The sequence below is a fragment of the Protopterus annectens genome, chromosome 3.part1 (assembly GCF_019279795.1).
Source record: "Protopterus annectens isolate FY-2018-M chromosome 3.part1, PAN1.0, whole genome shotgun sequence".
Lineage (NCBI taxonomy): Eukaryota > Metazoa > Chordata > Ceratodontiformes > Protopteridae > Protopterus > Protopterus annectens.
The window spans coordinates 1,500,881,093-1,500,908,725 of record NC_056732.1 but is presented as its reverse complement, the minus strand read 5'-3'; the positions used below and the strand labels follow the sequence as shown (position 1 = coordinate 1,500,908,725).

The window sequence follows — 27,633 nt, the reverse complement described above, 5'->3', positions numbered from 1 at the left end:
CTTGCTGATAGCAGGGATTTTGTGGCCACTAGTCTGAAGTAAGTTGTCAAATGAATTTATTTCTGACGCAAGGAAAGCCATCTGGGAAGTTGTATTCAAGCTTGTTCCCAGGAATATAATTTGTTGACAGGGTACCAGGTGTGATTTATTTTCGTTTATGGTGTACCCCAGATAAGTTAGCACCCTTTGTACAAAGGCCAGATGATTCAAAAGTATATCCCGGCTTTCTGTCTGAATTAGACAGACAATCATCCAGGTATGGGTATATTTGAATATTTCTTTGCCTGCAAAATGCAATGACCGGAGCTAGGCACTTTGTGAATACTTAAAAGTAGACAGGTCCAGGACATGACGCCATGAATAGTCTTTTCTGGGAACCAGGAAACGTCTTGAGTAGAAACCTTGTCCCCTTTCCTCTTCTGGTACAGTTTGAATAGCCTTTATGATTAAGAGAGAGAGTACTTGCTTTTGAGCCTCTGACCACTGATTTGGGGGTAGATCTGGCCAACCGTCTGGGGTTGGTAACGTGTGGAAGTGAAATCGGTATCCTTGGGACACTATATTTAAAACCCATTTGTCCTGGGTAATAGTTCCCAGCTGTTTGCATGTAGAGCAATCTTTCCCCCCAAAGGGGCAGTCAGTTGAGAAGCGCTTGGAAGTTTTAAAGTCAAGTCATTGAGACAGTTTACCATAAGGGGGTTTACTACTCCCAGATTTGGAAGTGGAGCCCCCCCCCACCACTGCTTAGTCCTGTGTGTACCCTGGGACTGAAGCCTGGGTGTTGTGTTGGATCTGGGTTTGGACTGAGAAGGCCTAGAAGAGGCAGGAAAGGACCAATTCTTAGAAGGCCAATGCCTACTAAATCTTGGAGGTTGTACTTGTAAGAAATCTTTAACAGTTTGCATAGATTTAGCTTTATCCTCCATCTTTTTAAGTTCTTCTGCCTTATTGCCAAATGGGCGGTCCTGATTTAAGGGAGCATCCAGTAATTTAGCTTTAACATGATCTGGCAAGGATAGCTTTAACATGATCTGGCAAGGATTGCTCCTTAAGCCAAGCATGCCTTTCAAGTACAGACCCAGTGACAGCAGCCCTGCAAGATGCCTCTAGTGAATCAAAACCACAATGCAAAGTATGTTTTCCAAATTGGTTAGCAGAATGCATTAAATCCTGGAAATCCTTATTTTGAGCACAATCAGGAATCAACATCATCATTTTCTGTTTAAGCAATCCAATAATATGCTGCTGATACTTCAACATATGAAACTGGCAGTTTAAGGCCTTAATGGCAAAGGTTGCAGAAGTGTATACCTTCTTACCCCATCTAGCCAGCGCCCTGGAGTCACTATCAGAGGGGGTAGGATTTTTGGCAGTAGTAGCTTTAATGCCCTTGGGTCCCTGTGAAATGGTCTCAGGATCCGCAGTAGGATTTTTGATAAGGAACTTGTGAGAGTTAGGAACCCTGTAATACCCATCAGGTTTTCTGGGAGCAGGAGGTAGAGTCAGGGGCCAAGCTAGATTCCAATAAGGCATCAATGATGTCTAGTACAGGAGGGATAGCTAAAGGCCTGTATTAGGGCAGGAGAAAGAAATCCCTAAACCTCTTTTTAGAATCAGAGAAATCCTGACTTTCCCAACGAAAATGCTCCCCGAGAGTATGCAAGGTCTCACCAAAAGAGAAATCCTCCGGGGGGAAGCAGAGGGAATGGAGTCTTCAGCATGAGAATCCTCATATGTAGATATGGGTAAATCCTGGTCCGAGGAAACAAATTTCAGAATCCTGATCAGAAGAATCATAAGCAAACTCAGTGTTCGGTCTCTTAGAGGTGGAAAATTGGCTTCCCCCGAATAAAGTAATAAGATCTTCAACCATTCTTGTTTTTTTTAGGCATAGAGGCCTGACCATGCGGTCTGGGCATCAGTTTTCTAGGCACAGTTCTTGTTTTAGTCTTAGAAGAAGATGGCGTTGGTTTAATATGCACGTCAGTAGGCCTGAATACACCCTCAGAAGCCGGTGCCTGCACAGCGGCTCCGGACCCATCCAAAGTATAGACATCTGCAGGTTCCTCAGGTGAAGCATCTCACGGCATACCGGACTCAGAATGGGTCTCAGTAGAGGCCTGCGAATCTGAAGTAGCGGGTGTCAGGGGCTGTGAAAGCGCCTGAGTACCGGTGAACTGGCAACTGGCTTAGGAGAACCGTTGGCAGCAGCTTTGGACCTTGGCAGCCTGTCCCAGTCTTTATCTTTGCGGTTTTTCTGGAATGTCGGTAGTCAGATGGCTTACCGACGACATATCTCGATAACTGAACCAAGCACCAAAATATTCAGAAGCGAAAATATACCGACAGATAGTTCAAGGTTTAAATAAGGCACAAAACCGACAGCGAGGTACATCGTGGTCAGGGCCTAGGCAAGTAATACAGTACGAATGAAAATCTTTGAGGTATTTGCTTTCCACAAGAAATGCAATTATTTACTTTAACATCAGTTAGAGCAAGAAAAAGTTTCCCCAATAGGGTACTTAGCTTTGAGTTGAAGACTTCGGTTCTGAAACTCAAATGAAAATTTCAGGAGTCGGATGACCGGCACTTGCGAACTGCTTCTGCTTCGGGCACCACACGGCAAGAAAGACTGATGTAATGGCGTCGGCAGCATGTTTTATACCCCTGACTACCTGACGTCATGGAAGGAGACAACTGACACAGGACTCAAGACCTTTTAATCAGGCCGACTGAGGGCTACTGTAAGCAGATAACCCAAATGTGATTACTGCAACAGTGAAATACGAGGATCATCATATTTGTCTTAAAAAGACAAGCTGGAACACTGGAGTCATCCCGTGAAATCAATTTTCCCTTTACATTAAATCTGTTATGTACTTCAGCTACAGAAGGGCTGAAGAGAAAATTCCTTGTCCAAGAACTTAAATTTCACTTTTAACATCTTTAAGAAGATTTTGCGAACTTAACCAAGCAAATCTTCTCATGCCTGATCAAGCAGCAGTGTCATAAGAACACTTCAATGCACGTTTAATAACACGAGACCTAGATAAATGAATGCCTCTCTTGTAAGTTATTTGCCCCAGAAGGAATTAGAGTTAAGTGAACTTCAGACTTCAAGATAGAAATAAAATATTTAACATGCGAGCCCGGTAAAGTGACAGAATAAAAAAAATTTCTTCTCATATTTGTCAGCTTTACCCATCTTTGTCTGAGGGAATGGGATTAGCAACAGCAATTTGTCTGCCAGAAGCAGTTTTGTATAGGGAAAAATCATTGCTGGGTCTACTTTGGGTTTAGAACATAAGTACTTGAAAGTCTGAGGTACCTTGTATAACCTTCTCAGACTTTCTATGGGCAGCAGATGGTCAGGTAAACCAACAAGGTGTACGGAAAACTTTTTCTAAAGCAGATAAAACAGCAACAGATTATGTAATGCCAAACTTTAATAAATCCTAAAATATCTGATGGGAAATAAGAATTTATTTGTGATGTCAGTGGGGGGACGCACACCATGGATAAAAGAAAGGTCTTTGTGGGGGAAATCTGAAGCAAAACTTTCATCAGTCGCAATCTTGAGGAGGTTGTAAAGATATTCAAGCACAAAATTATCCCTCCAATGCTTGAAGATCAAAGGCAGAAAGACAGGGAATTCTAACAGACATTAATTCCCTTAGCAAATCCCAGCAAATCTTTTCTGTCTAGTAAAAACAAAGTTTAAAAAAAAAAAAGTTTTCTTTTCCTGAGAAACTCCCTGAAAGAGGACCAACTCACAGCAGGCACACTATCCCAGAGCTCAGACTATGTTTCCCAGCCATGTAGTAAACCTTTTCCCACTGCTTCCCTAGAGAAGGACAAGTCACTTTCCCTCGCTTGCCAAGGCCAACCGTTCTGGTGACAATGAAAACAATATATAGCTAGCAATGAAGTAATAGTTGAATCTCCACGTCAGTGTCATGGGCAATTCAACGTATTGCGTTTCTAACAAATACAAACACACCCCTGCAATAGCCATGGGTAAAAAAGGGATGATAGGTGCTAAACCCTAGTATAAAGGGAGTGCTCTCATTACACGTTTCAGTAACTAAACAAAATATGAATGTGTTAAGAGTTACAGGAAGACTAAGTTCTGGCATCATTCTATTCCCAGCACTCAACTAGTGCCACCATGTTGTCTGAATTTTAGCTCGAGTTTTCTATGGAAGAATGTCCAGTAGGGGAACAGCCTAAAAAGGCACTATGCGGTAGCAAATGCTTCAGCAGAATTAGAATACGTTTTGCATTCTTAATAAAAGGGTCATGAAAAGTACAGTTTTGTACCTACCATAAATGTAGATGTTCGAAGATCCACATTGCTGCAGTCCTTACACTTGGGTAGTCCGCTGTCCTCGGTCGGCCCGAATATCAAAGTATAAGGCTGACGTCGGTCAAGGCGCATTTGACTGACATCAGGACGTCAGGGTACAAATGCGCATGACCGAAGTCATATCCTCAGTCTTTTCTTGCCCCAGATGTCAGAAGACCCTAAAAATAAAGGTCAAAACCAAAAGACAGCAAACAACCAACCAACCACCCTTGCACTAACTATATGTACAATATACACAATATACACAATATGTACAACCCAACACACACAACCACCTCTAACTGCAGAGGGGAAGGAGGGAGGGTATGGACTGCAGCAATGTGGATCTTGAACATCTACATTTATGGTAGGTACAAAACTGTACTATGTTCTTCATCTCACATTGCTGCAGTCCTTACACTTGGGTAGAATCCCAAAGCAGAGGTAAGGGAGGATGGCTAACTACAAGGAAGCAGGAGCTGCCAAAATGCCCTGCAAAACAGCAGTGGCAAAACCAGCCCTGGATTTAGAGTAAAGTGGCAGGTGATAATGCCTAGAGAAAGTATGCACTGAACTCCAAGTAGCTGCCTCCAAAATATCCTTGGTTGCAACTCCCTCAAAAAGCTGTTGAAGTGGCAGTAGCCCTAGTGGAATGAGGCCTAATCCCAGCTGGAACTTCCTTGCCATGATGGGAATAACAGAAAGCAATGCAAAACCCAATCCACTTAGAAATAGTTTGTTTTGACACAGGCTTGCCCTGAGAACTCAAAGCAAAAGAAACAAACAACTGCTGAGACTGCCTGAACCCTTTAGTTCTGTCCAAATAATAACGCAACTGCCTGTGTACATCTAAAGTGTGCAAAATCTTTTCCCCTTTATTTTGGGGATTTGCATAAAAAGTAGGCAAATGAATAGTTTGGTTTAAAGCCACACTAGAAACCACCTTAGGCATAAAGGAAGGATTAGTACGTAATGATACCCTATCCTTATGGAAAATCAAGAAAGGCTCAACCGCCATAAGGGCCTGCAATTCAGAAACCCTTCTTGCAGAGGTAATTGCCAACAAAAAAGCAGTCTTCCATGATAAAAATTTCAACTCAGAAGTAGCTGCAGGCTCAAAAGGTTGTAGAGTGAGTTTCTCCAACACAAAATTGAGATCCCAAGCAGGAGTAGGAGCTCTTCGTGGGGTCTTATATTCTTTGCCCCTCTAAGAAATTGCTTGAACAAAGGATGAGAAAACAATGGTGGGTCACAATCATAGTGAGCCGAAATTGCTGCAGCATGAACCTTAATAGAAGAGAAAGACAAACCTTTGTCCAATAACTCAGTAAGATATTGAAGAGCCACACTCAAATTAGGCTCAGAAACCTCAAAATCTTTTGCTGCACTCCAAAATAAAAATCTCTTCCATTTATCTGCACACTTTCCTTGTACTAGGCCTTCTAGCTTCCAAAATCACATTCAAAACTTGTTGCGGAAGTTGAGACCCTCTATGGTTCAAAACAGAATATGCCAGGCTGTTAGGTGAAGAGTGAAGTTTGACATTCAGCAAATGGCTGTCCTCCTGTGACAACAGGTGTGGAATCGAAGGCAAAGGCCATGGAGGCTTCCGTACCAGGCTTCTCAATAATGGGTACCAGTGCTGTCGAGGCCAATCTGGAGCTATTAAAATCATCCTTGGCTTGTCCTGTCTGACCTTTAGAAGTACCTTTGGGAGGAGAGGCAGAGGAGGAAAGGCATACACATGAAGATTGCTCCAATTGAAAGAAAGAGCATCCACTCTCCAAGCTGTGGGATGAAACCTTTTTGTGCAAAACTTTGGCAGCTGATGGTTCAGTGCAGAAGCGAACAGATCTATGTCTGGAGTTCCCCATGACACTGTCAATTTCTGAAATACATGAGGATCCAATTTCCACTCGTGGGGATCCATAATTGCCTGCTCAACACATCTGCTAAGGAGTTCTGTGCTCCTGGCAGAAACCTTGCCTGAAGATTGAGCTGTAAACAGAGCAGTCTCCCACAAAATCATTGCTTGCCTGCATAGAGGATAAGAATGCGTTCCCCTTGCTTGTTGATGTACCACATGACAGTTGTGTTGTCTGTTAGAATCAACACCTGCCCTGGAAGAAGTAATTCCTTGAAAGCTATTAATGCAAACTGGACTGCTAACATCTCCTTCATGTTGATATGTAGATGTTGTAGTCTGACAGGCCACTTGTTTTGTATCCACTTTCCATTTAGATGAGCTCCCCAAGCTTTGTCTGAGGCATCTGTCGTTAAAATCTGACTCGCCTCTGGCCGGGTCACAGAGAGTCCCTTGTTTAGGTGACATTCCTGAGCCCACCACAAAAATTCCTTTTGAATGCAAGGTATTATTTGAATGACAGTGTCCAGATCCTGGCAGTGCTGTGTCCATACATTTTGAGATACCATTGTAGCTTCCTCATATGCAGTTTGGCATTGGGAAGCACCAGAATACAAGATGCCATGAACCCTAATGTTTGAAGGACTGTCCTTGCAGTCAGCACGGACTGATGAGATAGTTGATGGAAGTAAAGGGATAGACTCTTTTGTTGGTCCGGGGTTAAAAAGGCCATCTGGGATGCTGTATTCAGTCTCACACCCAGAAAGCACATGTCCTGAGAGGGTACTAGACTGGACTTTATTTCGTTCACAGAATACCCTAGGCATCTTAGCACTGCTATCACATATTCCAAATGATGAAGAAGCTCTTCCCTTCCTTGAGCCAGAAATCAGGCAGTCGTCCAAATAAGGATAGATTTGTATTCCTTTCAGCCTGAAGAAAGCTATCACTGGAGCCAGAACTTTCGTGAATACTCTGGGCGCAGTAGATAAGCCAAAGGGCAATGCAGAGAACTGATAGTGAGAAGTCCCAGCTCGAAAATGCAGATACTTCCTGCAACTTAGTCTGATAGGAAAGAACATCATGAAGGTAAGCCTCCTTGAGATCCAAAGTTACCATCCAATGATCTTTGCCCAACAGAGGTAAAAGCTACTGCAACGTCAACATTTTGAACTTGGGAATGTCCAGATAAATGTTGAGGATAGATAAATCCAAAATTGGTCTCCACGTGTTCCCCTTCTTTGGTACTAGGAACAGGCGAGAATAAAAACCTAGACCCACTTCTGGCATAGGGACCGGCTGTATGGCCCCTATTTGGAGCAATAGAGAAACTTGCTTGTGCGCCTCTATTCTTTGTTGAGGAGGAACGTCTGGCATGCCTTTGAAAGGAGGCAAGGTTTGGAAATAAAACCTGTAGCCGTGGTGTATGATATCCAATACCCATCTGTCTTGGGTAATTAAACTCCAATTCTCTTTGAAAAGTGCCAACCTTCCTCCCAAAGGTGCTGCCAGACGAGAAGGCTCTGGCAGCTGAAAAGGTAGGTCATTGGGTCTGTTTACGAAAGGACTGACCCCTGCCCTCACCCGAAGACTGTGCAGGAGAACTCCCTGTTCTAGGCCTGAAAGAGCCCTGAGCTCTACCCCTACCACGTCTAGATCTACCCCTAGACTGGGAATCATAAGAAGGATACGTCCACCCCTTAGCAGGCCAATTTCTACTAAACTTTGGAGGCTGGACCTGCAAAAAATCTTTAACAGTCTGCATAGACTTAGCCTTGTCCTCCATTTTCTTTAAAACTGTCTCAACAGGAGGACCAAACAACACGTCAGATTGTAAAGGAGCATCTAAAATCCTCGTCTTAACATGATCAGACAAATTCTGATCCCGTAGCCAGGCATGCCTGCGAAGAACTGACCCAGTGGCAGCCACCCTAGACGAGGCCTGTACAGCATCAAAACCACATTGCAAAGAATGCTTACCCACCTGTTCAGAAACATGCACTAAATCTTGCAACTCTTTACAATCAATACCTTCTGCCAGAGCATCAACCTTAGACTTTAATTGTGAAAGGAGATAGTTCTGGTATTTCAACATGTGAAACTGGCAATTCAAAGCCCTCATAGCCAGAGTGGAAGAAGTATAAACTTTCTTTCCCCATCTATCCAAGGCCCTAGCCTCTTTGTCTGCAGGAACCGGATTCTTAACAACAGAAGCCTTAACACCTTTAGGCCCCTGACTAACAGTTTCTGGGTCAGCCCTAGGACTCTTAAAAGATACTTATGAGCTTCAGGCACCCTGTAATACCTATCCGCTTAACAGGAGCAGGAGGCAAAGAATCAGGATTAAGAGAAGCCTCTGTAAAACATCTTCTACTACATCCAAAACAGGAGGTATAGCCAAAGGCCTATGCTGGGGTAAAACAAAATTCCCTAAGCCTTTTCCTGGAATCAGAGAAGTCCTGACCTTCCCACTTAAAATGCTCCCTCATGGAATGAAGAGTTTCTGAAAAGAAAAATCCTCAGGAGGAGAAGCAGAAGGAGTAGAATCATCCACATCAGAATCAGAATAAGGAGAATACTCCTGCAAGTCTTCAGCCGAAGACTCTGAAACATCTGAAGCCTGCTCAAAACCCCCAGCTCAGGCTCCATCCTAGGTCTCTTATCAGGAGGGGCATAGAACCCCTAATTAAAGTAATTAAATCTTCTGCCATTTTAAGCATATGCTTCTTGGGCACAGTACCTGAAGAGCTAGGGGTAACACCAACTGAAGCCAAACCTGGCCTGCCCCTGGGAGAAGCCTTTGAAACAGAAGGAAAGGGCCTAGCCACCCTAGGAAGAGAGGGGAGTATAGTAACCTGAGAAGCCCCCTCAGCCTGACTTGCCTCCTGACAGGCCACATCTTGCAATAATAAGGTCTCACCCTGGGAACACAAAGAAACCTCCGGTGGAGCCACCGGCTCCACCGACACCTCTAAAGAACCGGCGTCCAGTACAGACGGTTCTTCTAGCCTAGGCTTAACTGCCTTGTCCTTGCGCTTCTTCGAAGAAGCGGGCGGAGCATCCAGCGGCATTTTATAATTACACCGCTTCCCAAAGACTAACCTTGCACAATCCAACCTTCTCTTTATAGTGCGTTTATTAAATCTAGCACAAGAGCGACAGCCAACAACGTCGTGCTCAGGCCCTAAGCAAGGAATACACAAAGTATGATAATCTCTATGCGGTATCTGTTTCCCACAAGAAATGCAATTATTGACTTTTTCTGACATCCGGTAAATTACTGAGGCAAGAAAAAACTAAAATATTCCAACGGGTACTTAGCCAACTTTGAACTCGGTCTGAAACTTCGAAATCGAAAAATCTCAGAACGCCAACCGGCACTTGCAATGCTGCTTCTGCATCGGACCATGCGGCAAAAAAGACTGAGGATATGACGTCGGTCATGCGCATTTGTACCCTGACGTCCTGATGTCAGTCAAATGCGCCTTGACCGACGTCAGCCTTATACTTTGATATTCGGGCCGACCGAGGACAGCGGACTACCCAAGTGTAAGGACTGCAGCAATGTGAGATGAAGAACATCTGTTATTTGAAGCCTTATGTAAACCAAAAAACTCCACTGAAATTTTGTCCACTGAAAAATTTTCAAGTGCAAAGTGTCGGGATAGCTCCAGCTTCTCTACAACCATGAAATGGATTAAGCAGGTAATCAGGGAAGGTGTAAAGTTCACTCTTCCTCAACACAGACAAACAAGGGTAACTAATCCCATGTTTGATGCACAAAATAAAAACACACCAAAAAAGTCAATGTAGGACTATAACCAATTTAAGCCTGCTAGTCACAAAATGCAGCATATTTTTTTTTAACATCTACATTAATGACATTTACTGGTCTGCAATAAAAAACAGATCTAACATCTCAGCAGTGTGCATGTGAATACTGTTTACAACCAATAGAGACACTCTGGGAAGTCATTAATGTGAATACAGTTTAACATTTTATTAAAAATTCAGTTCAAGTTTTATTTGAAAGGTGCACTTATCAATATAACCAATAACTCCCTACGCCTGGTGTTTTATTTTTCATGCTTTTAATGGCGCTCCAAATTTTAGTCAGTGAAATTATCACATATTTCAGTGATGGATGGAAATCCTAAGTTCTTGAGTAAATCATCTAGCAGTTCAGTATTCACCTTGACTCAGTATAAATATTTTGTATTTTATAAAAATAACGACTTGCTGATTATCACTATAGAACACTCGACTGAAATGGTGTCTTCTCTAAAATTTGCTAATATTTAAAGATACAATAAAGGCTCAATTGCATTTAAAAATGGACATGCTCAATGGGTGTGCAGCGTGCTAATTGTAAATAGAGCAAAACACACAGCAAGTTCTCCTACTTCAGTTTCTCCTCCCGACACCACAGGATTCAAAATGTAATTTTTTTGCTGAAGTAAACTGCACCATGGAACACAATAAAATATATTAAAATAAAAAAAATTTATAATGGGTGCCCCTACAACAGCTCCTCGGCATAGTTCATCTCTTAAACGCCTGAATTACATCATAAATTACTTCATTCTTCAATGACATACAGTTTTTATGAGGATTAGACTAAAAGGGTCAACATCTCCACAGAAAAGCAACTATCCTACATGCACTTGACCTTGACTCGTGTGTGTACACATTTTCTTTAAACTTATTAATGAAAACGACTGAGACAGCAATTAACTATACAGCTAGAAAGCATATGTAGTACATACCTTGGCTGCCCCAGAGTACCAGAAGCAGACAGAACACCACCAAACTGTATATATACAATGACCTCTAGAAAATAATTTTTTTAAAATAATGTCAGCGTGTAACACCAATAATCCACTCCTGGGTGGGAATAATGCAGGATTTACCCACAGCTTTGTTGACTCTGGCTTTGACCTTGTGATCAAACCATGCCGATGCTTTTATACCCGAAGACCAACAGAGATGACGTCGGGTGAAGTGCGACATCAGCATCAAGCGGGGACGGACCCTTTGAATCCGCCCCCTGAAGAAGCTGCCTGACTGACAAACAACCCAGTTGTTATGACTGCAGATGCATCCATGAAGGACATCCATGCCAATCATGGGTAAAACCTGCCCTACCAACATTCAGTCGAGGACTACTACTAAATGAACTACTTATCTGAAGTGGTAGCTTCTCTGTGTGTGTGTGTGTGGGGGGGGTATTGGCCAAGTATTTGGAAGAAATGTGGACCAATGCAACATAGCTGCCTCTGTTTTGACCTTGAAACAAGGCAGAGCCTGTGTCTATAGTATCATTAAAAAAATACTCGTTGATTCCACCTGTTTAGATATGAAATAAACCGCTAATCTCAAAAAGTTATAATCCTTATAATTCTTAACTTGCCAATTTCTTACAGTATGTTGCAATGTTTTCAAATAATGCCCCCCCAAGCACCACTTCACATCTAAAGAAATACAGCCATCATTCCAGTTTCAAAATAAAGTTAAATGGTCAAGAGTAGACTCAAAAGTACAGTTGTGCAAGTAAACTTACAACAGTAAATGCTCGTATAAATACTGTTGCTGTAGCCTGAACTATGGGACATGTCCAGTCAGCATTCAAAACTTCAAGGTGCCCTCCATGAGCCTGCATATCCAAGGAGGCAAGGCAGCATGCAAGTTGCCTGTGAATAGACATACAGGTACCAAAAGTCAGATTTCTTGCCTCTCAGGAGGACGACAATGGAGACCTAACAAACAGGTTACATGCTAGGGAATAAGGTGAATCCCACCCTGGCAAGTAAAAGAATAAGCCCAAACAAACTTCACAGAAGGGGAATACTGCAACAGTGACCTATTCAAGCATATTACCATTATGGCAGTTCATTTAAACAACTGCACTGTTCATTAGATCAATGTTGCAGTAGTCAACCTATATGGGATGATTGCCAAAGCTTAGTCAGGGGGAGAAGGGACAGCGTTTAAGTGCCCCTGCAGAATGCAGGCCTAGAAAAATTTGCTCTTGATCTAGAGGAGTCTTTGATGACCAAGGTGTCACCTCTAGAATACTTTCTAAAGTACACCTCTTTTCTGAAAGCTCTAACAGTAGTCCTAGCCCTGGTAAAGGGGGCTTTGATCTTAATGAAAGGTTCCCTCTATGATGAGAACAAAATTGAAGAGCATGGGATAAAATTTAGAAATTGTCTGCTTTACTACTGGTCATCCCTTACCTTCAAAGGCAGAGGACAGCAGACAGACAGCATAAAAGACTTGAGAAATTCCAATCTAGTATCCAAGCTGCCTGTGAGCATCTCATGCGTGCAACATTCTTTTTTTTTCGGGACAGAAGACAAATATGAAGATTGATATATAGCAAATTCTGACTTTTAGCATAAAGGAAGAGTTGGTTCTTAAGGATACCCTAGCCTTATGAAAAAGTAAGGCAACAATAAGTAGCATAAAAATTTAATTACTCTTTTAGTCAAAGTTAGAGTAACACTTAAGCCTTATACGCTGTTTTGAAAGGAAAAAGCATACATGTTTTTGTAGTACAAAGAACTCTAAAGAGAAGTTACTAGTTTTCTAGGTGGATGAAATGTGTCATATCCCTTTCAAAAATGTTTTTACTTGAAACAAGGAGGAAAGGGGGGGCCAAGAACAGACAGAAAAGGCTGAAAGATTAATCTTACCAGGTAAGGAAGAAAGGCCAGATTTTTGCAATTCACACGGGCACTAGCAAACCAAAGGAGCTTCCACATTTACAGGGGCTCTAGTTCCATTTATGACACCAAACTAGGAAATCTCTGTAGTAGCATGCGTCTTAGCCTCGTTTTACACCTGCAGCATGCCCTTAGAAAATACGTGACAGAGAAGGGATTAAAATCATCCAGGCTGTCAGACAAATTTCTTGGTTGGGGTGAATCAGAGACCTGACCCCTTGCCCTCTATGAACAAGTCCATCCTGCGAAGAGTGTGAAAATTGCTCTTGGCCATTTTCAGGGAGAACCAATGTTGTCTGGGCTAAAAGGGAGTTACCAATATCTTTGGATGGTCCCGCTGGATCTTTAAAACAACTCTGCATTCCCATCCATAGAAAACAAAGGGTACATGTTGTTTTGAGACCTTTCTGTAAGGAATCCTGCAGCATAAAATTTTCAACTGCACTTGTTACCTCCATTCACAACAGGCTGTGCCATACTGCAAAGCTCCCAGGCTATCAATGCTAGTCTGCATAGAGGTAAGACCTGGATCCCCCCCACGATTACATACTCTACAAGACAGTGTTATCTGTGATAACTGGAAAAGGTCCTGCAGTCAAACAATAGTTCAGGGATTTGAAAGCATTCACTAATCCCATAATTTCTCTAAGTTTTTCTTTCTAAAATGATGGTCCTAAAGCCCTTGTACATTGCCTGCGAGGATGTATCCAAAGGAATCCAAGTCCTTAGTTGGAGACTGGAAAGGGACCAAGGAGGAGAATGGAAGACAATGATTCAGACTCAACTGGTCTATCCATCAGCAAAACACCTTTCTGACAAGATTCTGCACAGAAATTTAAAAAAGACAAAGGATACTGATGCTGGGTCCAGACTGAATTGAGAATCCATTGAATTTACATAATGTCTAAGCTGACTAAAGAAACCACAAAAACAGTAGAAGCCACGTATCCTAAAATTCTGATCAATTCCCTTACTGAAAAAGTGGAGAGAGAAAACTGAAGGCATTCTTTGTAAAATGATTACTTTCACCGGAGGCAGGAATACAATCATTTGAGGGGCATCTCTCAGGCATCCTAGAAAATGCATTCTATGGAAAGGGAAGAGATGACTTTTCTAAGCAGAGTTCAAAACCTAGGTTGTGAAATAGAATTCGGATTGTCTTCACACACTGACTACCTTATTTTTGTAGGCTGTGTTTAAAGCAATCACCCAAGAAAAACTATGACTCCCTGTAATCTGCAAAAAGCAATCACGACCGCTAGACATTTTATAAACACTCTTGGTGCTGTGGACAAATCAAAGGGTAAAAGACGAAATGTTAAGAAAAAAAATCTTAAAAAGGGACATCTGTTTCTGTGAATGGGCACATGGCAGCAAGTACATTTGAATTAGGAGGGGGATCAGGGGCGAGACATTCCGAAATTTGACATGCATCTCCAGCTTCTCTCTCTCCACTTTGGTACCAGAAATATCCTTGAATGGAATCCTCCTTTTTAATTTTCTAGATATTGGTTCTACCACTCCAAGAAAAAGCACATGAACAATTATGGGAGGGAACACGTGGTTTGATCTTGAGGACAGGACAGGAGAGAACAGAATTCCTAGGACTGGAGAAGAGAATCCTACTGCCATCCACACCGGTTCTGAATGATTCCTGGTACCCAGGAATCCGCTGTAATCTGGTACCACGGAGAAAGAGTCATTGAAAGGAAAGGAGGACCGTCAGGGAGGACAGGAGAAGGAATGGCCTAATCATTTTTTCTTTGATTCTGGGCCAGAGAAATCCTCCCTTTTTTTGGAACTGTCCTGTCACTTTCTTAAAAACGTTGCTTTCTCGACTTCTGTTGTGTGTGAACAGTTTTCTATAAAATGGCCCTGGACTGGAAGAAAAGTATAGGGAACTGAAAAAATTGCTTTACCTCTTAAATCAGTTCCCGGTTTCATCAAATCTCTTTAGAACATACACAAGAGTGTCAAAGCCACTTCATCCAGACAAGGATTATTAATTTCATATTTGACGATCATCAGGTAAATGTTGGGTCTATAATCATGCAAGCCTACACATGACTGATTCAGTGGCTGTAGCCCTAGAGAATGCATCAGTAGCATCAAGGACTGTTAGGAAAATGGAGTGACTGAAGAAATCAAAAGCTGTAGAGAGCATTTTGATTCTGAAATAGGTAAAAATCAACAACCGTTTTTATGTCAGCAAAAGACGCCAAAAGGAATTTTGACACACAAGCCTTACACATGACTTTTAAATGGTTCGGTTGAAGTGATGTCAATTATTTCCTCCCAAATCTATTTGCTATCCTTGTCAGACAGAACAGGATTAGCAGTAGCCAGGTGTTCATTGCCAGTGGGTTTTGATAATGAAATTACTGAAGGGTAAAGCTCTGGTGTTACAGAAAAGGTACCTATGAGTGAAAAACCTCATCCAATTTCTGACTTCCCAGAAGCAGGTTTGCTATCAGGAGGAGTACTGGCTGCACAGAAAGCACCAAATACTACAATAACTGGGGGAAGGGGGGTGTAGCCACCAGTCTGGCAGTCTGTGCCTGAAACGCTTCTAAGTATATCTTTTGAGCTTCAGAGTTTTTCTTATGCTTCCCACTTAAACAAGTCCTTCATTATTCCAGTAGTGCCACTGAAAGAATTCCACCTCGGGGATATCAGTCCTGATTTCCCACCTTTCAGGGGAACAAACTTGGGAAAAATACATAAACCAACCTCTATCACACCAAGATTCTGAATCTGCGAGTTCTCTTTCTTTAAAATGAATCTGAATTGAAGAAAGCCTGAAACTACTGAAACAAACCCTTGGCAAAAGGAAGCATTCCTCTTGTGTTTCCATTACCTCTACCCCTACGAGAGGGATTTGCTTCAACTTTTGAGTTTTCTTCCCAAGGCTTAAAAAAAAAAAGCCCACTCAGATTTGCAGTCCTCTCCCTGGATACCAGGCAATTTCAGTCATCCTCTGGATCAATCAAACGTGGTTCTCCATTGTCTGAACTTGACACACACAGTCCTTGAGGATGTGCCAGACTCCCGCCCCTTAGTGACTTCCAAAGGAGAAACACCAGTTGAACTGGAAGACTACAACACAGTCACAGGTCTCCAAACACAGCCTCCTTGGAGATATCCAATGACTGCAATGGAGGATGTCAAAAACAAGTACTGAAGGACCCCAATGACTTTCCTTTTCTTAGTGAAACAGGGAACAGGACAGATCAGAGGTATCAGTACCAGACTCCTTAGCAGGCCCCATAAGGGCTTTAAGCTTTTGGTTCTCTATAAACAGCTTAAAGAAAAAAAGCCAGCTCCCAAGAGGTGTGAAAGAAGCATGACCAATGCAGTGCTCCTCGCCTAAAGACAGGCTGTGTGGAAGTTTACTTATTTACCCAGTTTCTCAAAACTTTTGGTCTGCTAAGCCACTGCAGATTCAGCAAAGCGCAAGTCATACTGGTAGCTTTAACAAGAAAGTTATGAATTTTGACACCAGCAGGCCTGCTTTACCCCATCCTTCACTCATACCCCCTAGAACATACGGAACCTGTGTAAGGTGCAGTGAAGCTTTGGTCACTAGCCAGAAGTCCAATCCTTGGCAGGATATGCCCCATATAAGCATAGACTATTACAAAAGCTATTTAACAGTGACCATATTCTGAAATACAGAGGTGCAAAAGAATACATCTTCAAATTAATTTTTATGTTCTTCTCCATTATCAGAACCCATCACTAAGCATACCTTAGACTGCTTCAAACTACCCTAGTTCAATCATGCAATCAGGTACCAATATATGCTTGATCAAGATGAATGAGCAAGACATACACTTTGTTAAACAGGTACGAGTACACAAAGGGATATTCAAAGTGAGGGATGTTCATTAAACCTAAAAGGGATGAAGATGCTGAATTACACCACTTTAATACCCATTACCTAGCAAATGGACCTTTTGACCACATTTCCAGTCTTCTGCTACTGTGTAATGATTATCTGGAAATTTCTACACGACTTTTGACAATATAGCAATATACTGTACTTGTTTAAAACAGGACTGACATTTAGGAATAAAAAAGGTTTATGAAGACAATGGTGCTTAAAAATAAGAATTGAATCTGTCAACAGATATAAAAAACTTGCATACAGAGATTTTACAATTTAACTACTACTGCTGCTAACTACAAAGCAGCAGCAATGCACCCAAATCTCATCAATGCTTGAGGAGTGTACTACTAGGAAACCTCCCTTACTATTCACACTCCTCCGGTCTCATCCTTTACTTCTAGTACAAAAAAGAAGGCACTCTAGACTACAACTCTCAAGGGCCTGCCTTGGCCAGTTGCAAACTTGCAACTCCTCATTACAAAACCACAAGCTGCTATACAATCTCCCTGCACAATTACCATGGGTAGTATTACCTTTTAAACCAAGTAGAATGCTCACATCCATTAAAAATAATTTTTCAGAGTTAACCATACACAATACAGTACTGCTTTTAAGACATATAATGCCCTTCCCACTTCACTGCTCCTTTGCTGCCTTAAAAATAAACCTTAAAGTTCACCAATTCCAACACAGATGCATAAAACCTAGAATGTCCCTAATGCTACCTTCCACCCCCTGCTGACAACCTCATATGCACTTTCCATTCAGAGTGATATACCAACACATTTGAAATGACGAATACTCAAAAGGATTAGTATTTACTCTTACGACATTAAACTGATCTCCTTCAATTTAGTTGTTTTACCCACCGTGAAGGGTTTTACACATCAATAACGCCACTTTCTACAAATATTTCTAATAATGCTGCTTTCTGCAAATATTTCTATTTTGAAGAAAAATTCTTCCTGGGCCTCCACTGAAAAGGGTCTTGCATGAACCAGATGACACACAAAAACAATCACCATTCAGTTCCCATCTGATCTTACTCTATGGAAACATCATCAGCTGCAGTCGCCAGTTATACACATTGAAGTCATCTTGGTTCTGTTTCTATGACAGCAAACACATAAAAAAAAAAAAAAACTAAGTGCCAAAAACAATGCCCAGTTTGGTATGTACCTCTCAAGACATCTGCAACAACTGGAAAGGCCACAGAAATACCTCACTAAAAGAATCACAGGCCTAAAGCAGATGCCCTACGCTGACCGCCTTAAAAAACTCCAGCTATACTCTGTCGCATATAGTCTACTCAGAGGCGATCTTTGCTTAACATACAAGGCCATGTCAAACCCAGAGCTGTTGGACATGCTAGACTTAAAGAAATCCCAATCCCTCAGAGCCACACGCTCCAGGGATCTAAACCTTGTCATCACAATAAACAAAACATGCTGGAGGGATAGGTTCCTGACCCAGAGACTCCCCAGACTCTGGAATAGATTGCCCATACATGTCAAGCAGAGTGCCTCTTTGGTCCAATTCAAAAGGAACCTTGACGATTGGATGGGAGAAAGGAAATTCACCCCGGGGATCACATCAGTCGCCCTGCTAGACAGGGGTCCAGGGAAGTAAATAGTGTGGGAAGAAATAGCCAGGGAATTGTTATGGCTAGGCTTGTATAGGCCCTAGGGCTGATAGCCTAGTACCAACCTATGAACCATTTTGCGATTACACGGTACTACAGCATCTCTGTAAATTAAGTGTACTTTATTTTATTATGTTAACCAATATACTTGATTGCTGCTTTTCTCACCAAGATTACTGCAATGGTTACTGCTGCTGCAAAGACCATGCATTTGTAACAGTATCATGGCACCCTCTCCTACACCATTAATGTTCAAAATTCTCCAATTAACCTGTTACAGCCACAGTGCATGCGGCCATCAGCTAAATATGCTGCTAAATTAAATGTAGACCAGTCTCTTCCCAGCTTATGAAATGTTTTTCCTATGGTAACCACAAGTTTGTAATGCAAACATGAACTATGGTCATGATGCAGTATGTTCTGAACTATATAATGGATGCTTCACTGCTCTTTCCTAATAAGGGACCCCATGCCATGAATTCTAAGGGACCTCCCTGACCAACTCTTTCCTCATATTAGGAATGAAAACCCCAATGTCTCCCATCCTCTACCTATTGTAAAAGCTGCAGCCCCACTCACCCATCCATAAGTCCTCCCAAAATCGATCTCACCCTACAGCACAACTATTGTTTAAACACTCTAGCCTGATAGGTATCCCTTACTCATCACAAGTACATAGGTTCATACTAGGATATCTGACCTAGGGCATTTATAAGCCTAGCCAGAGTGTGTTTGGCTTTCGTCACCCATTTTAAATTAATTTTGCTATGCCCTTTTTTCGAGGTTAGTATACTGTGCCTCTGTCTAACAGTGACACAGAAGTGATACCCGGGGTAAACCTACGATCTCCCATCCACTCATCAAGATTCCTCTTGAAGAGAGTCAATGAGGGACTCTGCCTAACCTGGACTGGGATTTTATTCCAGAGTGAAGGGAGCCTCTGGGTTATGAATCTGTACCTCCAGCATGTCCTATTTATTTCAGTGCTGAGGTTCAAGTCTCTCGAGCGCATAGCTCGATGGGATTTGGATTTTCTGAGGTGCAGCATGTCCATTAATTCCGGGTTGGACATGGCTTTATACGTCAGGCACAGATAGTCTCTGAGCAGGCGGTATGCCACTGAGTAGAGCTGGAGTTTCTTTAACTGGGCAGCATATGGCATCTGTTTGAGCCCTTTGATCCTCTTGGTGAGGTACTTTTGGGGTCTTTCCAGTTGCTGCAGGTGTCTGGTAAGGTACATCCCAAAAGGGGCATTGTACTCAATTATGGGCCTGATGAGGGAGGAGTAAAGCGGCACGATGACCTCCCCTGATCTAGATGTGAATCCCTTCATGATTAGGTGGGCTATACAAAATGTTTTTCTAACCACTTTGGCCACGTGGCTGTCAAATGAGAGATTGCTATCAACTTGGGTCCCCGGGTCCCCTAATTACTTCTTCTGTACTTAATGGATTACCAGCTATGTGGTAATTTGTGGGCACTTTGTTTTTGCCAAAGGGGATGACTATACACTTTTTGGCATTTAGCTTGAGGCCATGGCTCTGGCACCAGTTGTCTGTTTCTAAGAGGCCCTTTTGGAGGATGCTTGTGTCAGCTGGAGAGTCTATTATGGCGCCCAGTTTGCAGTCATCTGCGAACTTGGTCAGCCACAGTCCTTCCGTGTTTGCCTGTACCTCCGAGAAATACTGACACTGGATCCTACCCAGTTCGGCTGGGGTGGGAGGTTGGTATAATGGTTTAGGTGCTTACCTTATAGACACAAGGTGCAGGGTTTGATTCTTACATGGAGTAATTGGCTAAGCTTAAAATGGCCCACAAGGGCAGTTGGCCTAGTACTAATCTATGAACCGAACAAGAGAGATCCCAGGACTGAGCCTTGTGGGATGCCACTTGTAACTGGTTTGGAGTCTGACATGGCTCCAGCAATTCTAACCATGTGGGTTCTGTCCTTGAGCCAGTTTGCAACCCATCTAGTGACATAGGGGTTTATATTTAAGCTGGTGAGCTTATCTATAATGCCCGAGTGGGGTAATGTAGCGAAGGCTTTTGCGAGGTCCAGGTAGGCTGTGTGGACCACCTTCCCCTCGTCAATGGCCTTGGTGACTGTTTCAAAGAAATCGACCAGGTTTAAGAGGCAGGATCTGCCCTTAAAGCCGAACTGGGTAGGATCCAGTGTCAGTAGGTCCCCAATATCTTTATTTATGGAGGTCCATGATGATCCTTTCCATAGCTTTGCAGACCAAGCTAGTCAGGCTTATGGGGCGATAGTTTCCAGGATCAGTTGAGGCACCACCTTTGTGGAGAGGGACCACTGTTGCTGTACGCCACTCTTTGGGTACATATCCTGTAGTAAGGCTGAGACTGAACAGTAGTTTTATGTTTGGGTTTAGCTCTTCATGGAGTTCATGTAGGATGCAGCCCGGAACACCGTCTGGTCCCATTGATGCTGTGATTTTTTGCTTTGGAGAGGGTGGCTCTTACCTGAGCATCTGAGATGTCAGGGGGGCAGCACTCTGCTGGGATAGATATTCGCCCTTTTGGTGGGGGGGGGTTTGCACTGAACCTGTCAGCTAGGATGTTGGCAATGTCTGTGGGTTCAGTGTATTTTTTGTCATTTTGGACTAATTCTGAGCATATCTGGGAATTCCCACCCAGGTTCCTAACAAAACTAAAGAAAGCCTTGTGATTATCCTTAGTGTCCTGTACAATTTTTCTCTCGATGCTGGCCTTAGCAAAAAACTACAGGCACTCAAAATCGTCTAATACTGATCAGAGATACCTTCCCTTTTTGGGGTTTTGCTCTATCATGTAGTAGCTTCTTCCTTCTATTGTATAGTTTGTTTATGGCTGGGGTCCACCAGACAGGACGTCTGCCTTTGGAGGACTGGGTCTTGGTTTTATTTGGGATTGCATGATCCATGCATTCCTGAAGGTGTTCATGGAATGGGTTTATAAAGGATTCTGCGGTCTGGGCCGCATTTTCCACAGGCCCGGGGGCTTTGAAGGAATCCACCTCGGTTTTGAGGAGTGTGAAATTTGCTTTAGAGAAGTTTTTCACTGTGGTTTTCTGGGCAGGGGAAGGGGTCGGAATGTGAATATCCAGTGAGATTAGTTTATGGTCTGATCTTACCAGTGAGGGATACACTTCTGGTCTGGAGCATAGAGTCCCCATGTTGGTGATGATCAGGTCCAGTATGTTTTCCCCTCTTGTGGGAATGGTAACAAGTTGTTCCATAGCATTTGAGTTTACAAATTCTAGGAACCTTTGGGCTAGGGTGTTGGAGCTAGAGTAATGCTCCCAGTCTATGTTTGGGTAGTTGAAGTCGCCCAATATAATGGTGTTTGGAGGGACCTTCATATTTTCCAGTGTTCTCAGGAAGGCCGAGTGGGGTTCCTGGGTTTGGGAGGGTGGTCTGTAGCAGACTATAAACTGGAAGGCAGTTTTACCCACTGTTAGTTGCACATGGATAGTCTCGGATGCTTCGTGCTGTGCCACCAACCTGGAAGTGTGGGTATCTTTGACAAATATTGATACTTCCACTCCTTTTGTGGTTCGGTCCAAGTTTTGGGGCCGAAAAGCATGGTATGAGGTATAACCTGGTAGTGCCGGGGTGTTCTCGGGAGCCTTGAACCAGGTTTCTGTTACTGCACAGATATCGATGTTCTCCAAGCTAAGGAGAGTTTCGAGTGCGTGCATCTTGAGGTTTAGACTTCTGGCATTGAGTAGCATTACTCAGTTTCTTATCCCTTGTAATACCTATGGAGGTGGGTTTGTCTTTTGAGCCTTGCCTAAAAAAGGCACTATGGGGGTAAGCAAGAGCCTTTGCCAATACCCGACAGCCCAGGGGTGATAGGTGCAAGCCGTCCCTAGCGAAGCATCGTGGCTAGTCGGGCATGTCATCCCAGGCTGACAGGCATTGGATCCCCTTTGAATGACACATGATGAGCTTACTTCTGTTGCTAGAGTTAACACTCCTCATTCCTACCTACAGCTCCATGTTCAGATTCACTTCCCCAGTGTTCTCATTTCTAATCAGATGATGTTCCTTCCCCTGCAAAAAAACAGCCTTCTCACCTTCATTCCGCCACCAGACTTCACAGGAAAAACTGCTCACTGCTTACTACCAATGTTCCATGCTTATTCAACTGCCTAGTCTCACGGTCAGCCTGCTCCCAAGAAAGCAGAGGTTCACATCTGCATGACAGGCATCAGATTTACTCAGTGTTATCCCTGGTGCTACAGAACACCTAGCCCTCACTAGTTTACAAAATACACACATGCATGTTAGCTTTTCTTACCTACAGTGACAGTCATCAGTACCACATTCCTCCAAGGTAATGCAAATTTCCAGCTGTATGACATAAGGTAGCAGCTACTACAATAGATGCAAACAAAGGAGATCAACCTTCAATTTTAGCTGTATACAGTGCGCAGAAATTCCTGTGTTTTTCATTCCACTTTAAGCTAGTCAAGGCTGTGCAAAATAGGACTGCAGTTTCCTAAATGACCAGCTTTAACTCATCTTTACACATACATACCATTAATAGCAAAGTTACGAGAAATGCAGCACAGCCTTCCATTCCTGGACTGAAACACTTCTGCTTCAACTTTACTTGTGCCATCTACGCAATCCACATAAACCGATTAATTATACTTTGTCGCATACTTGTGCCCTCCCCTACACAAGAACTAAACAGAATAAAATGCCATCTGCACTTTTCCAAATAAAAGAAACAAATGAAAAAAAGATACAATGGAAAAAAAAATAGAGCACTTACTGACATCATCTGTTCCATTTGCTTTTTCTGAATTATCCAGTTCTACCCCAAGATCTCCATTCTCTTCAACTTCATTTGAGTCAGCAGTTTTCTTTGAGCGCTGGCGAGCCTTTGCCGCTTCCTTTTTCTTAGCTGCCTTTTTCTTTGCCAGATCAGATGGCATGTTTTCCAGTTGTTTCACAGTATTCTGACTAAGAAAAAGTAACCTAGAAAACAACGCAACCTTTCAGTCATGAGCCAAAAACACACTAATTGCACAACCATTTCTTTAGCAAAGCATGTAAAGATGAGACTTGCAAATAATTAGTTCTCTTAAAACATCCAAGTTTAAATACCTTTAACTATCGTTAAAACAAAAAACGGATACATAATTCAGCTTTATTATAAGGAGTATGTGTGCTGCAATTCCTGCTCACCCAAGCATGTGGTGGTAGCAACAGGATTAGCACTAAAAGGAAGGTGGCAACAGTGTCAAACTGCAGGAGTGCATAACAAAAAGTTATGGCTCTCTGCATGCTTCAAAGAGAAAGAAGCTGATCAACTATTTGCACAAACACTCTCTCTCTCACACTTGATCTAGCCTCACACCTCTTCATTCCCCATTACTTAAAGTATAGCAAAACAAACTCGGCCTCTTAGGCAGACATCACCAAAAACACTAAAACATCATATAGAGAATTACCAGTTAGACAGTAATGAGGGTTACCATGATGTGAAACAGATGTAAAAAGTAACAGTATGGCAGAATCCACAGATATTGTGCAATGAGCAGGGGTAGACACCATCCTACCCACACCCTGCACAGACTAATCTTCAGGGAAGAAAAAGGCATCAAAGTGAGATGGTTATCAAACACTCAAGTGAAAAGCTGACTTCATCAGTTTCAGTTAAAGAAGGGAAGCACATCTTAAAAAAAAAAAAAAATCATTCTGAAACTAAACAGCTACGGAAGAGATGCTGCCCAGCTCCCAAGAAAATCTGCAAAATGTAGGGCAAGTTCAAAAACGTTTAATACAAGGGTATTAGAAAATGCAACATAGATACGAAAAATGTCTTGCCAAAACAAAGGTAAGGGTTAGTATAAAATGGCACACTAAACCTGGAGCATTCACATTTTAAACAGTCTGATCCAAGACTGCCAAAAGTGCAAAAGATGAGGCCTTCTACAGAAAAAAGAAGTTGTGTTTTACCACAACGTTCATCTGTGTTGTTAATCTTCATTCATTACTGATTAATACTGATTCCGTCCTCGGAAGAGAGTCGGCCGTTGTAACAAGCTCCCGCCAGCCAGAAAACTCTAAGCTTTTCCCCACAGTGCCCCTCTCTACATTACCTCAGACAGAGTTTGCCCGTAAGGACATGACAGACAGAAAAGGCGGAGGCTTTTTCTGTGCAATTTCCTTAGTATAGGAAGGACCATAACCGAACCTCCAAGACTCTTCAGGAGGGGGATGGTGGTGGTGGTGGTGGGGGGGTCGTAATGAATGAATGAAGATGAACACAGATGGAACGTTAACTTCTTTAACAGATGTTAATCTTTATTAATTCCTTACTGATGGAACATATTCATTCCTTACTGACGGAACAGAGTCTCCAGCTACCTTGTTAGCTGAGAGGCCTTATGGAAGAAAGTTCCCGAGCCCCACCGAACCAAAGGAGGCTCGCCCCATGGAGACTATATCCAATTTGTAATGCGTGATAAAGGTATGAAGAGGCACCAATGTTGCTGCTGCACAAATGTCATGCATGGAAGCCCTAGCATGGAAAGCCACAGAAGTAGCCACTGATCTTCTGGAATGTGCTTTGATCTTAGATGCGAGAGAGACTTTGTTACTATGACACACAAAGTGTTAGAAAAATGTGTATTTGAATATATGAGAAATGCTAGTTTAAAAGCAAAGTAGTATATAATGCATTTTATTCTATTAATCATATAGTAGAGAGGATTGATTCATGTTTAAATGTAAAGTAGTTTTGAAACTGCAGTGTGGCTTGAAGCAAAGCTGACCTTAGACCCTGGCAGATGCCAGCTTAGCAAGTTTTAATGGTTATGCTTTTCACAAGTGATTATCTGCTAGGTAAGGAAATTAAATGTGTGAAATAATGAAATCTTCTGCTCTTTCCTGCTGGGATGATTTGGCCTTGTATATGTATTACTGAGATAGCATGCAGCTGTGTGTGAGAAAAAGTGTAACAGAGAACAAAAATGTGTATTAAAAGACTGAATCTGCTATTGTATTCGAACTGATATGAAACCTTGAAGAAATAACTTTAGAGAGACATTATGTCTGACCAGGTGGATAGCAAGGCCGTATTGTAACAAGAGGAAAAACTTTCTTAAAATATACAGCATCAGCAGATTTAATGAATAGAGGACTGTAAGCTAAAGTGATGTAGATGCCCTGTGACATACCACGTCAGTAAGGTGGGCACAGCTTGAATGTTAAACCTATATAAAATTGTGTGCTTCCTGTTTCATGTTAGACAAAATTCTGTACTTGTACATTTTTTGCCTCCTGGTGTACACTAAAACTTTTGAATCTGAACCTCCTGTGTATTGAATTCTTGATTTTAACAGTTTGGTCCTTCTTAGCCGGAATTCCCTCGGACAGCTGCAGATCAGAGTCTACCGGTGGTCGAATACTGCACAGGAGAAGTTACCGAAATGGTTCTTCTTGGGTGAAAAGACCTCAGACTGAATTGTCGTTCAAAGAGGCTGGCCACTTTCTGATCTGTGGCCGAAGAGCGGATATTGGACAGTTCAATACCGGAGGCTCAGGTAGGAAGAATTTACCTTTTTTCTGTTTTAGATCAGGGACTAGGTTAGTATATTGTCAAGATTTGTTTTGCAGATCAGGGACAAAAGGAAGTACTGTATTACTTGGTCATAGATCAGGATAACAGAATAAGGTAGGCAGTTATTCTAGATACACTGCGAACAGGAACTGAGAATTTGATATCACGTGATAAAAAAGGATTACGTAACATTTTCTTTGCCATGGGTAATCAGTGCACTAAAACATCGTGAGATCCGCCCCTAAACGAAGACGCAAAATACATGCAATCACAACGTTCCGATAACGTTCGGTATTATACGAAATGGGTTAACAAATATGAATTTGATGGTAAACTAGATGAAACTTCACTAGTTAAACTCCTTAAACAGCTTAAATCTGATGCGGGAGGTCAGGCAAAAAAGCAACGCCAATTAGGCATTCCTCAGGCACATAGGTGGATTGAGGAAGCAAATCGTAGAGAACAGAAGCTTAAAAATTCAAAAACATTATTTTGAAACAAAGAGGATAATAACTTGGTAATAGCAACAGCTCCTCCTCCTCCCTTGCCCCCTCCCTTACCCTTTTCAGGATATGAAGCGAGTGGACAAGCTGGTCCGCCTCCGCGTTATCCTGAAGTTTCAGCAAGACCACAACCATTTGTTAGAGATCCTACTGAAACTAGGTCCCGAACACGTAAAACACATAGGGACACAGAATCATATCAAAGAGAGAAACCTACAGGATGAGAGTGAGGAAGAAATATGCCCACTTATAGAAGTTCCAAATCCTCAGGCAGGACACGAAGAGCAAAACCCAACACTCTTAGTATATAGCGCATGGACACCGGAAGATATCCGGAAGGCTACTGAGGGAATCCCCCATCCGAAAGTTAATTTTACGAAATGTTTAGAAGATTTACAAGGCATGAGGTTGAGTTACCACTTGAATGGGGAAGTAGTAGAAAAAGTAGTAAGACAAATTATAGGTCCAGATTGGCACATGATTTGTGGCACCTGGAATCCTCGTAATGCAGAGCTTAGACCACTCCCACATAGTGACGCAGAGTTAGACAACAGAGTGAAAGGCTTAACAGACCGAATCTCTGAGAAATGGAAACCTAGAGCAGACTGGACTTGCATTAATCAATGCATACAACAGGAAAATGAGACAATAGATTGGTACTATGCTAGATTATTAGAATGTTTTAATAATCATAGCGGTATGTCGGTTCCTGACAACCAAACGAATGATTCCCCGTATGAACAATTGAAAAATGCATTTTTGAAAGGTTGCATTGCACCTATTAGTAGCTTCATTACAAAGCATAGGATTGACCATCGAACAGGGAGGCTACAAGCCTTACTCAAATACGCTAGACATGCTGAAAGACATTTTAATAGTAAAAAGAAGGCACAAGTCTTCACTGCTGAAGACGGAGCTGAAGTATTTGTGTTACAGTCAGGTAAAAAGGGCATGAAGAATGCCCAAGGAAACAGTCTGACAAACGATCAGATGATTTTGAAGAGAGAAAAAAAGAGAGGTGAATGTTTCAAGTACGGGAAATAGGGACATCTAGCAAGGGATTGTAAGCAAAGCAAAAAGGTAATTACAG

The 27,633-nt window shown here is 42.3% G+C and overlaps 1 protein-coding gene across 1 annotated transcript in view; it reads right to left on the bottom strand.

Annotated features, from left to right (window-relative positions):
* The window catches only part of ABCF2 (ATP binding cassette subfamily F member 2), a 1,573,086-nt gene that overhangs the window by 1,440,382 nt on the left and 105,071 nt on the right, over positions 1–27,633 (bottom strand). Inside the window, exon 2 of the mRNA XM_044067572.1 lies at positions 23,245–23,450. Coding sequence (XP_043923507.1) covers positions 23,245–23,407 — 163 coding nt within the window. The 5' untranslated portion in view covers positions 23,408–23,450. The remainder of the gene's footprint in view (positions 1–23,244; positions 23,451–27,633) is intronic.